Source organism: Coptis chinensis, chromosome 7, assembly GCF_015680905.1.
Source record: "Coptis chinensis isolate HL-2020 chromosome 7, ASM1568090v1, whole genome shotgun sequence".
NCBI classification, from domain to species: Eukaryota; Viridiplantae; Streptophyta; class Magnoliopsida; order Ranunculales; family Ranunculaceae; genus Coptis; species Coptis chinensis.
Genome location: NC_141462.1, coordinates 4,093,873 through 4,108,810, shown reverse-complemented (window position 1 = coordinate 4,108,810; position 14,938 = coordinate 4,093,873). Strand labels below are relative to the sequence as shown.

The window sequence follows — 14,938 nt, the reverse complement described above, 5'->3', positions numbered from 1 at the left end:
GATATACAAATTTGTGCTTCTATTGTAGACTATTTACTCCATGTGCCATATTACTTGGTGGGAGCATTTGCCATCTTGAAGTGGTATGCGTTCTTTTAGGCTTCTTCCCTTCTCTTCCTGACCAACATATCTTTGTCATTTTTCTCTTACCATGTATATCGCTATTTTCTTTAATTTGCTACCATGTATTTGAGATACACAAGGAATATTTTGTTTAAATATTCAAATTTTTTGTTATCTCTACGTTCTCCAGCACATGTCATCATGTCAACATATCGATATTGCAAAATACCAGAGCAAACGCCCTCCTCGTCAAATACTCAAATAGAAACAATAACTCAAAATTTTTCATCACGCCAACGAAAAAAAAAAGGCTAGTATATTTTAAAATATTTGTCATTATTGGTTTGCCGTTATTTTTTTATATACATGTGAGCTTGCATTAGAATGAATGCAAAATTTTCTATTATATATTTTGTGATGTTATTTTTTGTATAATTTAATTTTCCACTGTAATTTGTTTTGGTTTTGTATATTATAAAATTGGAAATTACATTATAGTGTTGAAAAAAAAATTATAATCAGAAATTTAATTGGAATATGTCGTAATTACTGTGTTTTTTGAAATCCTTAATAATGACTAAATATCTAAATCCCAAAGTGGATGGTGCATTAAATATATCCAACTTTATTTGTTTAGGCCCATATAGACATATAGTGCATACAATACAATTTTATTTGTTGTCCGCTTAGTTTTGGGCGTACACTGTTACTTATTTTATGATTAGTTGACTTTTATTTTTCCTTTTTTGTTCCAGTCACATGTGAGGTTAACAAATATAGAAAGTAAATGTTCAGGCAACTCAATTCATTTTTTATTTCGTCATTTCATTGTCTTTTTCTATAAAAAAACTTTGTTATGTTAAACTTCACCTAAGATTAGTGTGGAAATTATTCTTTGTGGCGTAAGAGTTATAGAAAAATCGTTTTCGGTAGAAACTATTGTTTTTAGCAATTTTAGAGTCTATGTGAGTGCTCCAATTATCTGATTTTTCCATATTAGTCTCCTATTTTTTTGTAATTAGCCAAAGAGTTTTACAAATATTAGAGACTCTGTGAATGCTCAAAAAATAGAGCCAAGAGAGTACAACTATAATATATATCTAAAGATAAAGATAGTTCTGCGGACAAAATGTACTATCTCATACCTATCTAGTAACTAGTGTTCTAAAAATCGGTCGGGGCCCAAGTGAAAAACAGTCTAGGCGGATTAGGTGGACTAATTGACCTCTAGCAGTCTAGTCGGCCGATTAGTTAGGCTAGGTGGACTAATTGGCTCAATTTTTATTTTTGTTCAAAAAAGTGAAAAACCATTAAATGTAAAAAGTAAAATGCCCGTGAAGGCTTAAGATTTGAATGAGTTTTTATGCCACTATAAAAACCATTAAATGTAAAAAGTAAAAGGCCCAATGTAAATTATATGCCACTATAAAAAAAAATGTGTTTTTATATAAAATTGTTATTTGATCTCTATATTCAACTCGAAAGCAGATCACTTGCCATCTTCTTCCTTTTTGTAACAGGTACTTTCGTTTGTATTTATTTTTTAAATTATGGTAAATACTTATTTTCTTCATTTCTTGTAGTATGGTGTATGCACAACTATATATTATAAAATATATTTAAAAAAAAAAAAAAAAACCCCGCCTTAGCATGGTTCATATTGAATGGTGTGTAGCATTTTTAGAACAATGCTATTCAATATGAACCACGCTAAATTAGTAAAGACATGAAGATAGTCTATAAATGAAAGAGCAATGTAGACCATCCCAAAAAAAATAGAGCAATATAGATTCTTGAGAAAGGCCAGTTTCATTTCTTTATACATTTCATATGAAGAGGAAATGCATTGCAAAATACACATTCGGATAGTTTGTCCATCATATCCAGTCCAACCAATGTAAGATCTATGTTGTAGAGAATTGCCATTGTTGCATGTATTTGCTACATATAAATTTGGAAATACAAAAACTACAATCTCAAGAAGTTGACAAAATAGATTTGGTGAGCAGCGTATCATGAAGAACATTAAAAGGCTTACACGCCATCATGAAGAAACACCAATCCCAACTGTTAGGAACTTCTGATAACCAAAATAGTTAAAAATACGTTACTGTTGATTCAGGATGACTCATAGCAGGAAGAATCTTATATAATTCACCTGCAAAGTAGAAGGGTGTGTCAACATGTACTGAATACCACTAACAGCGACAGTAAAGATGTAACCTAACCAAATAACGAGGAACTATGAATCTAAATTATATTCCTCACAGAAAAAGATAATCAAATTTCTCTACTTGGTTTCACAAGTGAATATGGGTCGGAGTTGTCGAGAACATGAATATGAGAATATCTTTGCAATATAAGCTTGGAAATGCCTGAGAAAATTTTCTCAGGGATACCTTTGTTGTATCCACAAAGTACTTTCACAAAGAAAATTTGGCTAATAAACGATGTTTATATGGTTTCCAATGTCCTCTCAAGGATATGGTTGAAGAGGCTGTAAAAAGAAATATAATGTATTTACTTTCTCACCTTAAACTGCAAAACTCTGGTTACATCCAACCACAATGCATGATCAGGAGAGCTATTTACTTGGCAAAAGACACTAGTTAAAAATGGATTATGTTCATATAAATATTACAATCACATAGAAGTGTGAGGCTTTTAACATCTTTTGACAAAGAGTTACTAATGCAGTAATATGGAGGATAATAAATCGTATGTTTTCTAAATACAAGAGACTAGTAAGAAAATTTCAGGATTGGATAGATACGTATTTTATAGAACAATGGCCTAGTATGTTGATAAGATAAGAATGTGAAATTTTAAAGTTCATGGAATCATAACTCTATTCAGTATCCCAGTTAAGGAGATGCAACTTACAATAGTAAACTGTGCACCAAAAATGAGCAGCTCCATATACTTCAATCAATCATTCACCCTTACTATGTAAACCTACAATGGAAAGAGAAAAATGAACTTAGAACACCTGCACTATACTGGAGTTCTAGGAATGAATGGACATTATGGTCCTTGGGCTGTGGTGATGTCAGATCGATCTCTCAAAAAGGTAAACAATAACAACTCATAAGAGTATAGTGAGAAGGGTTATACGTAGTAGCTGCAGCAGAGAATACTTTCACAGATTTTAAGGATTTTTTTTGAAATATACACAGCAGAGTAGCAGAGCATTCCCCTCAGAGCATTCCCCATTCAAGGTGGGTTTACAACAAACATGCCACATTGGCAACCCCCAACCCGCCTTCTCTCCAAAATTGATCAGCCCGCTAAAACTATTTTGATGTAGTGACAGGTGGGCTGCTTCTGGTTGGCATCTTAGATGTCGGCTCACTTAAAAATCTCCAAAGTTTTCAAACCAAAGATAACCTACAAATTTTCTAGCTGAAGGGCTGTAAAATGAATGCTGGATGAAGGGATGATAAACACAATGTCAACTGCAAGGTAGCTCCAACTACCACCAAACTCATCTTTTGCGAAGCCACACGGTACCTTGCTTTGGTATGGTTTGTTTGGAATGCAGGTGGATATATCTTTTTAGGTTCTATATAATCTTCCTAAAGAACTAATAATTTTAGGACAGTTTGACAACATAGCAATGCATCTATCTATTGTGATAGTTAATAGCATCTATCCACTTCTGAAGAGAACATAGCTCAGTCTGATGACATCATGTTGTGGTACGCTTCTTCTATATATATCTTTTAATTGTGACAAATGCACTCACCAAAGAGCTTCAAACCGAAATCTCAAATCGAGAACTACAATAGCATACTCTATTTAGTGGCAATCAAAACTACAGTCCCAAACTCAAAATGTTCGATGGTGCTTTTTTAGTCCTTTGTGCCTAGGGTGAATCCAATGCTATACTAGGACTTGGGTTAATAGGCTACTTTTGTGGCACATGTAAGGTTGTTTTGTGCATTTTCGTGTTCTTGTGCTCATAGGCTTTCTCAACCTACTTTGCTTCATTTATTAATGAAATTCTATTTTACCAGGAAAAAGTTATAATAATATATACTATGGGATAATTTATCACAGCAAGATCCTCCACACTTCCCCAGTTTTATAGGTTTATAAAGAAAAAATGATAACAAGAATGGAAGCATCAAGTTAGTAAGCTAAACAGGCGAAGGTTAATACTGCATACACTAAAACAAAAGCAAATACCTTGAAAACTCTTGGCCTGATTAACTCAAAAACTAACGCATCACCATGGACTAGTCCCTGGGCAAGATAAAACTCTTTCCATCCACTACTTAAGCATGACTTATCAGAAATGGTGTATGCTGTTGGATACTCATCTCCGTTCTCGTCGACCAAGGTAATAGTATCATTGTGTGTTGGAAGGTGGCTATTGCAGAAGCTTCTAGGAAGGACCTGTTAACATGAATAAGAGACCCTTGTTTCTGGTTTATCAAATGAGAGCTAAAGCGCTAAACCATATCATCATTTCACTAAAACTAAAATATAAATTAAATTAAATATCATCATTTCACTTACAACTGTACTGTCATTCAACTTCAGAAATCAGACAAGAAATTGTGCTTACCAGCCAGGTTCCACCTTTCAAGTATGACTGGGTCATTGGTTTAATGAAACTAGGAAAACCATTTTCAAGCTTCGACTTCAAGTCCTCTGCTCTTTCCATCACAGTGTTGACCCTAGAATCCTCAGCTCTTTCTATCACATGGTTCACCCTAGATTCCTCTGAATACTCTCTGTTGACAATCCGATTTAATAATTTAAGTACATTACACATTATATCCCATCAGACAATCTTCCAAATACATATATGTAACCACAAACCTTGTAGGACTTTCTTCCATAACAGTGGGATCCTGAAAAATGAACATTTGGGGGTAAGTGAACTTCAAAATGCAATGTGGATATAAAGGGAGTAACTTGGGACTCACTTCTTTGTATACTGGAGTTGGCAATTTAGAAATACGGGATGATCTTCTTTCTCCGATAATTGCTACTGGAGCTGGCTTTTCTTCGTATACACCAGTTGGCAATTTAGCCATAGTCTTTTCTTCGTATACTGGAGTTGGCAATTCAGCAATACGAGATGATCTTCTTGGTTCAGTAACAGTTATTTCTTTGTGAGAAGGTCGAGGTCTCACCTGCTTCCTCTGTTATCCAAATTAGAAGATTGAAAAACAAAATAACAGATAATGGAGCAGTGTCAAAACTCAAAAGGAAGAATTACCGGCTTTTTAGAGGCGTCACGAACATCTTGAGCAAGTTTAACAAGGTTGATTTCCTGCATTCTTTTCTTGTTTTCCTCAATTCTTTGCTTACGTACATCTTCATATGATGTTTTCTTAGCTTTCTCCATTTTCTTCACTTAACTTTATCGGAAAACCAGTAACTCAAAATCAAAGCCTAAAAACCCATACGAAGTACAAATCGACGAAGAAAAGATTGAAGTTTTAAACAACAAAACAACAGCGAAAACATACCCTTTACATAAATAGCTCTCTCTGAGAATGGAGTGTTGCTGCTGGAGTTGGAGTTGGAGTTGGTCACTTGGTTGTTGAAGAGAGTTACAGAGTTACAGAGTGAGAGAGAGAGTTGTTTGGTGAGTGGGTTAAGCGCCAAATTTAGAAAAGGATTTGAATTTGAATTTAGAAGAGTTACAATTTTGGTAAATGTGAGTTCCAAACTAGTTACAACTGAAAAGTCAGAACAAGTACACCTCTATTTTTGCAATATTTAGGACAAATGCACTTATGGCTAGAAATGGTACCGGATGCGATTCGAATCCGACCATATCAGAATCCATTTTAACATTTTAACGGATATAATTTCTATGTTTGTTACTAGAATTTGACCCGAATATCCAAAAACCCGAATTATTTTAATAAGATTTATATTTTGATGCTTAAAAATTAATTTATATCTTACATTTATATATGAAAATCATTAAAATAGTGTATTTTTTGGTGTTTTTCAATGGATATGAATATCCGAAATCCAACCCGAATCTGGATAGATCCAAATATGGTAAAGAGTTTTGAGTGAAAATCCGACCCAAACCCGCTCCATTTCCATTAAAATAATCTCGGACGGGATGTTAGATTCCGTCTGAATGTAAAAATCGAAAAAACGCGCAGGACAGAATGAAACATCCCGTCTGAATTTTTTTTTTTTTTTTTTAAAAAAAAAATCGAAAACACGCAAGACGGAATCCAACATCCCGTCCGGAAAAAAAAACCGGATTTTTAAAAAAAACACACGAGATAGAATCCAACATCCCGTCCGAAATTCACAACTCAACCACTATCTTGGTTGAAGGTTTCACCCTCGTTTTGACTTGGGAAAATAGTCACTTTCATATTCAAATTGGGCAAATGTTTTGAACCATTTGGAGGTGAATATTTTCACATTCCCACCATATCCACCTGCATTGGGAATGCTATTACCCATTGGCCATTGTGGCTTTTGATTATAATTAACTGGAGAGAACTAGTTAGAGTGGTATTCAATTCACCAAGTTCAAACAAAGGTATTCACGATATACTAATACATTACACGCAGAGCGGCAGAGCTAAATCGTAGTCCCATATGCATATCCTTAAATTTAGCCATCAACGAGAACAAGAGCACTACTTTGAAGTATTTTTTCTGATTCAAAACGCTGATAGCCTGATACCATGTGGAACGCTTCAAAATACATGTAGATCTCATATTATAAATTTGTGTTTTGATAAATTTATGAACCTGGAGCTCATGGCGATGTTTAACTTTAAAAGTTAAAAGAAGGTTTAACTTCAAAACTTAAAAGATTGTACTACGTAATGAGAGACTGAGAGTACATGTCAAACCCTCCTTCATGAAACAATACAGAGGATGCGGCATATCTGCTTTTTCCTTTCCTCTTTTTTTATATAGAACAGAACCATCTCCTACTAAGAAGATATGCCACATGGAACATAATTTCATAGAAAATGTGTTTGCACTGGAGTTGGCAGGTTTCTAATACGTGATGACTTTTGTGCTTCAACGACAACCATTTGTTTTTAGAGCATAGCCAGATTTCACCCGCTTCATCTGTTATTCAAGCAAGCCAAATTATTTAATGTATTTCAATGCAAAAATGAAAAATCATGGGATGGTGTTAACAGGAAGAAGTGAGAGAGTTCATACAGTGGAGGGGTTACCAACATGTGCTCAGACTGAGTTGCCCAGCTTTCACCCTTTTCTTCAGTTATCTAAAGCATTCGCAGATATACCAAATGATCAAGAGAAGCTAAAAGTGCATGAAAATAAAAGTAAAAAACCAGTAATACTATGTTAGGGGATTGAACATAATCCATGTCAAACTATGAACTCGAGAACTTCTAAGAATGTTCTAACTAAAGAAGTACAATTTCGATATGAAAAGAAGTAAGAATTCAAAGAAACCCAAGTCCATAAAATGTGAAAGCATGCACAAAAATGGATAGAGTTGAGATTGATTTGCAGCCTAGAAAGTAGCCTACAGTGCAACATAGGGTTTGTTTTGCAGTGAGAATGGAAAAGGTTGACATTATAATGTCCACCCAGAGGAAGGGATCACAACACCCATTCTCCAAAGGGGGAGTTTACTGAGAGTGAAGATGACCTATTAGGTTGAATCTTAAACTTGAACTTGAAAGCAATAGAAATAAGCAAGCCTAAAGGTAATCACTTCAATATATTTTTTTTTATCAGTAAAATTCACTATATATAGAGAGAGATTTAAAATAAATATACAGATAATCACTTCAATATAAAATTTTAAAAAGAATGTTTCACAGAGCAATACTAACCACTTGAATATAAGAGCTCAGAGCTCATTCACTCATAAATTTGTGACTTTAGCTCATTCGCCTCTTTTCCCTTCTTCATCAATTTTGGCCTTGGTTTCACAGGCTTCAAATGACAAGCTTGAAAATGAACCATTGCTCTCAAAACCGATATCAACACTTCTTCAATCTCAATACCATTAGATTCAAGGACTCTCAAAGACCGAGCAACAACTTCAATTGTACTCATACACCCACTAAATGGCTCTTTCCGAAGAACCAACTCTGAATCAAATATAGTCTCACCATCCACTGCAACATCATAATTCAAACAAACTTGACTTGCAAACTTCGACAAGAATGGTAAACTCGCACTTACCATCTCCTTCGCATGTTTCCACGTCCCATCGAACACAATCAAAACTAAGTTGTTTATATCAATTTTATCTCTATTTGCCGACACCCATTGGTTTAATTCAACAGAAGGTGAAGATTCTGTACCTGGAAAGAGGAAAAATTAGCCATCACTCAAATATCCACGTTGACTCGATTCAAGATAAGACGAACTAAAAACTGTTATTGAGCTCAACTACATAAATTTTGAAGAAAGTTATTAAAATCTAACAATGCCTGTAAGTATATATATCTACCTCTACCTATCAACCAATCACAAAGAGACACATGTTCGACCAACTAAAAAATTCTCTAAATACAAACAATGACGTCCTATAAATAACGTCTTAGAAACGACGTCCTACAGACGTATGTCCTATGCCACCATGCTTTGCACCTACTACACTATTCCACCATGCTTGGCACCATGCCTCCCACCAACTACAACAACCATACTTTCCCCCATGCTTTGCACCTACTACATTATTCCACCATGTTTTGCTCCATGTTTGGCACCATACCTTCACATCTATAAAAAGCCAACCCCAGAACTACGTGGACTTGATTCCACTTCCCCCAAGAGGAACGGATACGTAGACACCTTCTCCAACAAAGAAGGGTAGCCATTAATAAACCTCAACCCCATCTCCTCTCTCAAGGTCTCAATCTTCAATATTTGGTGTAGTATCAAACCATGTCTTAGAGACTAAATTTGGTATTTACATTTGGCCGAGATCCTCCCACATCTGTAAGTACATTCATACACCACATCCCAGATGCCCCAAAGGCTCTAGCAACTACAACTACTCCATCAGTTCCACCTACCACATACGCCACACCATGCTTGCCACTCATTACCACACCATGTTTCACCATGTCTACTTCACCTATATAAAGAAAGATTCATAACTACAAAGAAGGGGACTCTCTCTCCTCTCCTTCTTCCTCTCTAATGGCTTCCCCCCTTTTCAAGACCATTCTCCACCATCACATATATGTTCATGCAATGGGTAAACTATAAACCCATTCCATACCCACTTACATCAATGTAATCTCTCCACAATACACATCATTAATACATAATGATCTTACCCTTTTTTTGGATGTAGGCGCCCACTATGCCGAACCACATTATATCGCCATGTCTATTTCTCTTTATTATTTACAATCTTCACTAATCAAATACTTCGCTTCTGTTGAAGTAGTTAGTTGATTTAGTCTTTGTTTGATCAAGTCTTTAGGGCTTAGTTGGATTAGTGGTTTGAATAACCCTATTGTTCAGGGATAGTTAGTTTGTTGTTACTATATTAGTAGAAGTGTAAAACGTGGGCAGCAAGTGGTTTCTTTTGCAAGGCTATATATATAGCCGAGTTGCTTCAATAGATAAGCAGTAGAGAACATTCTTCAATCAATAAAACAATACAGAGAGTTCTCAGCATTTGGTATCGGAGCCTTAGAAGCAACAACTTTCTAAAGCGTAAGAGGAGCAAAGAGATGGCAACAAGCAGTTGGCTTTGTGCAACCTTCCATTCCTAAGTTCGACGGGTACTATGATCATTGGTGTATGCTTATGGAGAATTTCCTTCGATTGAAGGAATATTGGGGTCTAATTGAGCATGGGATTCCAACCGAAGAAGAGGGAGCCCAACCCACTGAAACTCAGAAGAAGACAATTGCCGATGCAAAGTTGAATGATTTGAAAGAGAAAAATTATCTTTTTCAGGCCATTGATCGATCAATCCTGGAGACTATTTTGAACAAGGACTCAGCCAAAAGTATTTGGGATTCCTTGAAGCAAAATTATCAAGGAACAGCACGAGTGCAACGTGCATAGCGACAGGCTCTCCAGAAGGAGTTCGAGGTTCTCAACATGAGGGCGGGGGAGTCTGTGAACGAGTACTTTGCTCGTACTCTAATTGTGGTCAACAAGATGAAACAAACTGGTGGAAAGATGACTGATATAGCAGTCATTGAGAAGATTTTGAGATCTATGACTCCAAAATTTGACTACGTGGTGTGTTCTATTGAGGAATCAAACTATCTTGATGCGCTTTCCATAGATGAATTGCAAAGTAGCCTGTTGGTACATGAGCAACGTATGAATGCTCACGTTGTAGAGGAGCAAGCTTTGAAGGTTACATATGGAGAGTCATTGGGAGGACAAGGACGTGGTCATGTCAATACTCGTGGACGAGGAAGAGGAGGTGGCATACGCAGTTTTGATAAATCCATCATTGAATGTTACAATTGTCACAAGCTTGGGCACTTTCAGTATGAGTGTCCAAATGGTGAAAGACAAGCAAATTATACAGAGGCAGGAGGAGATATGCTATTAATGGCATATGTCGATAACAAGGTGTTGATCAAAGAGGAATTGTGGTTTCTCGACTCTGGATGTAGCAACCACATGTGTGGTAAGCAGGAGATATTTTCAGACTTTGGTGATTGCTTTAGAGAGAAGGTAAAATTGGGAGATGACTCAAGCATGGACGTGATGGGCAAGGGAAACATTAGGATGCTGGTGAATGGGTTCATGCAAATTATCACCGGAGTATTCTATATTCCAGGATTGAAGAACAATTTGTTGAGCATTGGACAATTAGCTGAGAAGGGTCTTGCAACTCTCATACAACAGGGAATATGCAAAATATACCATCCTGAAAGAGGCTTAATTATAGAGACTACAATGTCTTCAAATCAAATGTTTAAGCTGTTTGCTCAGATCCATTCGAAGAAGCAAGTGTGCTTTCATACTCCCACAGAAGATACAGCTAGGCTTTGGCATTGCAAATATGGACACCTAAGCTATAAGGGTCTAAAAGTTCTTCAACAGAAAATGATGGTGAGAGGATTGCCTAGCTTTGAAGCTCAATTGAAGGTGTGTGAAGATTGCTTGGTTGGGAAGCAGCAAAGAGATTCATTCCCTAAGGAAACTACATAGAGAGCTACTCATGTTCTTCAACTCGTGCATGTTGACATATGTGGACCCATTAATCCTATTTATAATAGCAAAAAGAGGTACATAATCACGTTCATTGATGATTTCAGCCGGAAAACATGGGTTTACTTTCTTGTGGGGAAGTCTGAAGCATTCATTACTTTCAAACATTATAAGAGTAGTGTCAAAAGGAGGTTGGTTCATGCATCAAAGGTTTTCGTACTGATCGTGGAGGTGAATTTACTTCACGAGAGTTCACTGAATTCTATAACGAGAATGGTATACGACGACAACTGACTGCTTCTTACACCCCGCAACAAAACATGGGTTGCGGAGCGGAAAAATCGGACTATTATGAATATGGTTCAAAGCATGCTATCAGAAAAGCATATCCCAAAAACATTTTGGCCAGAAGCTGTTAACTGGACAATTCATGTTCTGAACAGAAGCCCAACACTTGCAGTGAAAAACAAAACTCCGGAAGAAGCTTGGAGAGGCGTTAAACCCTCAGTTGATCACTTCTGAGTATTTGGATGTATATCATGTTCATGTTCATGTCCCTGATTGCAAAAGAACCAAGCTTGATGATAAGAGTATAAGGTGCGTCTTGCTTGGAGTCAGTGAAGAATCAAAAGCTTATCGATTATACGATCCTACTTCTCAAAAGATAATGGTGAGTAGAGATGTTGTCTTTGAAGAAAACAAAAGCTGGGATTGGGACATGGGTCACGAGAAGGCTATTGTTGCTGATTTGGAATGGGGAGACAAGGAGACCGAATCAGTTGTGCCTCATGGAGGTGATGTTACTGAAGCTGATCAACATGATAGTACAGGCGAAGAAAGTGGTGGTTCAGATATGAGTGGAACTGAAGGGAGTTCATCAAGCTCGAGTGAGAGTCATTCATCTTGTGAAGAAAGCGAGAGAAGGCAACATGTCTAGATGAAGGACTATGTGAGTGGAGAGGGTCTCTCCAAAGAAGAAGAAGACTTGGCATACTTAGCCATGTTTGCTTCCAATAATGATCCAGTTCTTTTTGGGGATGCTGTGAAGAGTTTGAAGTAGAGGACAGCAATGGATGAGGAGATAAAGGTTATTGAGAGAAATTATACATGGGATTTGACGGATTTGCCTGCTGGGGCAAAGAAGGTTGGTGTGAAATGGGTGTATAAGACAAAGCTTAATAAAAAATGGTGAGGTGGAGAAGTACAAGGCCCATTTGGTTGCAAAGGGATACGCCCAAGTACATAGGGTGGATTACACTGAAGTTTTTGCACCTGTAGCTCGTTTGGATACTGTTCGATTGGTGGTTTCTCTTGCAGCTCAGAAAAGGTGGACGATTTATCAATTAGACGTGAAATCAGTTTTCCTCCATGGAGAACTTAGTGAAGAGGTTTTTGTCGAGCAACCTCCTGGTTATGAGAAGAAAGGTGATGAGCAAAAAGTATACAGGTTGAAGAAAGCTTTATACGGACTAAAACAAGCTCCACGTGCTTGGTATAGTCGTATAGAGTCATACTTTGCTAAGGAAGGTTTCGAACGGTGCCCTTATGAACATACTTTGTTCATAAAAGCGAAGGAAGGAGGTAAAATGCTAATTGTCTGTCTCTATGTTGATGATTTTATCTTTACCGGGAATGATGAGCATATGTTCTTTGAATTTAAAAGATCTATGATGCATGAGTTCGACATGACAGACCTTGGAAAGATGAGGTATTTCCTTGGTATAGAAGTGATGCAACGATCAGAGGGTATTTTTATGTGTCAAAAGAAGTATACACAGGAGGTGTTGGAAAGGTTTGATATGGATAAATGCAATTCAGTTCATAATCCGATTGTTCCAGGTTTCAAACTCATGAGAGATGAAAATGGAGTAAGGGTGGATAGCAGTCGTTACAAGCAAGTAGTGGTCAGTCTAATGTATTTGACTGCTACTCGACCAAACATCATGTTTGTGGTGAGTCTTCTTACCAGGTATATGGATCGTCCCACAGAGATTCATCTTCAGGCAACCAAAAGGGTGTTGAGGTATTTGAAAGGGACCTTTGATTTTGGGATACTTTATAAAAAGGGAGGAGATGAGGAACTGATTGCTTATACAGATAGTGACTACGCTGGAGACTTAGACGATAGAAAGAGTACTTCAGGTTATGTATTCATGCTATGTTCGGGAGCGGTTTCTTGGCAGTCGAAGAAACAGCCAATAGTCACTTTGTCCACTACTGAAGCTGAATTCGTTGCTGCGGCTTCATGTGCTTGTCAAGCAATTTGGATGAGAAGGATTCTAAAGGGGTTTAATCTTGTTCAAAATGATGGGACAACAGTCTTTTGTGATAACAGTTCAGCCATTAAGCTTTCGAGGAATCCTGTATTACATGGTCGAAGCAAGCATATAGATGTCAGGTTTCATTTTCTTCGCGAGCTTACCAAAGATGAAGTTCTGAAGCTGGTCTTTTGTTACACTCAAGAACAGATTGCGGACATAATGACCAAGCCACTGAAGCTTGATGTATTCGTGAAGCTGAGAAGTCTGTTGGGGGTCTGCACTGATCCTGGTATAACCTAAATGCAGGTGGCATTCAGATTAAGGGAGGATGTTGAAGTAGTTAGTTGATTTAGTCTTTGTTTGATCGAGTCTTTAGGGCTTAGTTGGATTAGTGGTTTGAATAAACCTATTGTTCAGGGCTAGTTAGTTTGCTGTTACCACATTAGTAGAAGTGCAAAACGTGGGCAGCAAGTAGTTTCTTTTGTAAGGCTATATATATAGCCAAGTGAGTTGCTTCAATAGATAAGCAGTAGAGAACATTCTTCAATCAATAAAACAATACACAAATATATAAAAATCAAAGGAAAACTGTTTACTAATGAATTTGCAAAGACACCCATTGATTCAATTCCACAAAAGATGGACCTACAAACAGTTAATGAGCTAGAGTAATCAAAATCAATACTTTACACAATCTTACAAACATTTAACAATACCCATTGCTTCAATTCAATAAAAAGCTTATATAACATGCTTGAATTCAACAAAAAAATGTGAAAAAAAACTTATACCTGGGAAGAGAAACACAGCATGATGAGGAAGTAGTGGATCCATAACAGAAGCATTGTAAAGAGAATCAAGAAAAGAGAAAGAAGCAGAACGTAAGCGACGACCAATCTTAATTTGGCAATTGGTCAAACACTTGGTGAGAATGGGAACAGTGGCTAGTTTGTGACGATGTTCATGAGGGTGGTGTAGGATAACGAGTTTGGTTGAGGTAAAGATGGGTTGTTTGGGTAGCACGTTACATAGGCACACGTTAGCAGGACGTGCGCATCCTTTTGAACATATTTGGCGCGGTTTGTTTTGGTTGGGTTGTTCCTCAAATTCGAATTGGGTTAGTTGTGGTTCTGATTCTGATTCTGATTCTGGGTCCATAGGAGAGAGAAGAGAGGGAAAGGAAAAGGAAAACCAATGGAAAATGGAAGGAACTTTTTTAGAAGTAAAAGGCTGGGGCTATTTGCACCCCAGTTGTAATTTTACTCCAGTTAAACAAAATTTGGAAATTTTTTTTTTTTTTTAAAGTGGAAATTTTATTAATAATGATAACGAAGTTTTATTAAATAATTAGGGATGAAGCAAGCAACAAGCCGCTACCGCAAGTCCTTTCTCGAATGGCAAATCCTATCCTCCTAAAACAAACTCGTTAACCAATTTGTCATTACGTTGCAGCCCATAACTTTTGCAATAATTCTTAAGCGAGCTCAACG

At 36.9% G+C, this 14,938-nt stretch overlaps 2 protein-coding genes across 7 annotated transcripts; both read right to left on the bottom strand.

Annotated features, from left to right (window-relative positions):
* Window positions 1–1,803: 1,803 nt before the first annotated feature.
* Window positions 1,804–5,797, bottom strand: LOC147485344 (B3 domain-containing protein At5g42700-like). Of its 3 annotated transcripts, none has more exons than XM_086571753.1 (8): window positions 5,547–5,797; window positions 5,294–5,430; window positions 4,998–5,216; window positions 4,891–4,922; window positions 4,634–4,802; window positions 4,252–4,461; window positions 2,947–3,018; window positions 1,804–2,221 (listed from the first exon to the last, which is right to left on the bottom strand). In XM_086571753.1, the coding sequence occupies exons 2-7, from the start codon at window positions 5,420–5,422 to the stop codon at window positions 2,992–2,994; spliced, it is 786 nt and encodes a 261-aa protein (XP_086427879.1). In that variant the 5' UTR covers window positions 5,423–5,430; window positions 5,547–5,797; the 3' UTR covers window positions 1,804–2,221; window positions 2,947–2,991. The 3 variants fall into 3 exon arrangements, with proteins under 3 accessions (XP_086427879.1, XP_086427878.1, XP_086427880.1); XM_086571752.1 differs by having other exon boundaries at window positions 5,294–5,435; window positions 5,547–5,687; XM_086571754.1 differs by having other exon boundaries at window positions 4,998–5,207; window positions 5,294–5,435; window positions 5,547–5,687.
* A 961-nt stretch (window positions 5,798–6,758) lies between these two features.
* LOC147485343 (DTW domain-containing protein) lies at window positions 6,759–14,728 on the bottom strand. Of its 4 annotated transcripts, none has more exons than XM_086574854.1 (4): window positions 14,240–14,728; window positions 7,878–8,354; window positions 7,234–7,298; window positions 6,759–7,137 (listed from the first exon to the last, which is right to left on the bottom strand). In XM_086574854.1, the coding sequence occupies exons 1-2, from the start codon at window positions 14,604–14,606 to the stop codon at window positions 7,906–7,908; spliced, it is 816 nt and encodes a 271-aa protein (XP_086430980.1). In that variant the 5' UTR covers window positions 14,607–14,728; the 3' UTR covers window positions 6,759–7,137; window positions 7,234–7,298; window positions 7,878–7,905. The 4 variants fall into 4 exon arrangements, with proteins under 4 accessions (XP_086430980.1, XP_086430981.1, XP_086430982.1 ...); XM_086574855.1 differs by having other exon boundaries at window positions 7,248–7,298; XM_086574856.1 differs by having other exon boundaries at window positions 7,252–7,298.
* Window positions 14,729–14,938: the final 210 nt, after the last annotated feature.

Excerpts from the sequence above, each read along its gene's own strand:
- LOC147485344 (XM_086571753.1), bottom strand. The coding sequence starts at position 5,422 with ATGGAGAAAGCTAAGAAAACATCATATGAAGATGTACGTAAGCAAAGA. Across the intron at positions 5,217-5,293 it reads GTGACGCCTCTAAAAAGCCG|AGGAAGCAGGTGAGACCTCG; the intron begins GTAATTCTTCCT and ends TTTGGATAACAG. Across the intron at positions 4,803-4,890 it reads ATGGAAGAAAGTCCTACAAG|AGAGTATTCAGAGGAATCTA; the intron begins GTTTGTGGTTAC and ends GATTGTCAACAG.
- LOC147485343 (XM_086574854.1), bottom strand. The coding sequence starts at position 14,606 with ATGGACCCAGAATCAGAATCAGAATCAGAACCACAACTAACCCAATTC. Across the intron at positions 8,355-14,239 it reads TGCTGTGTTTCTCTTCCCAG|GTACAGAATCTTCACCTTCT; the intron begins GTATAAGTTTTT and ends TCCTCTTTCCAG.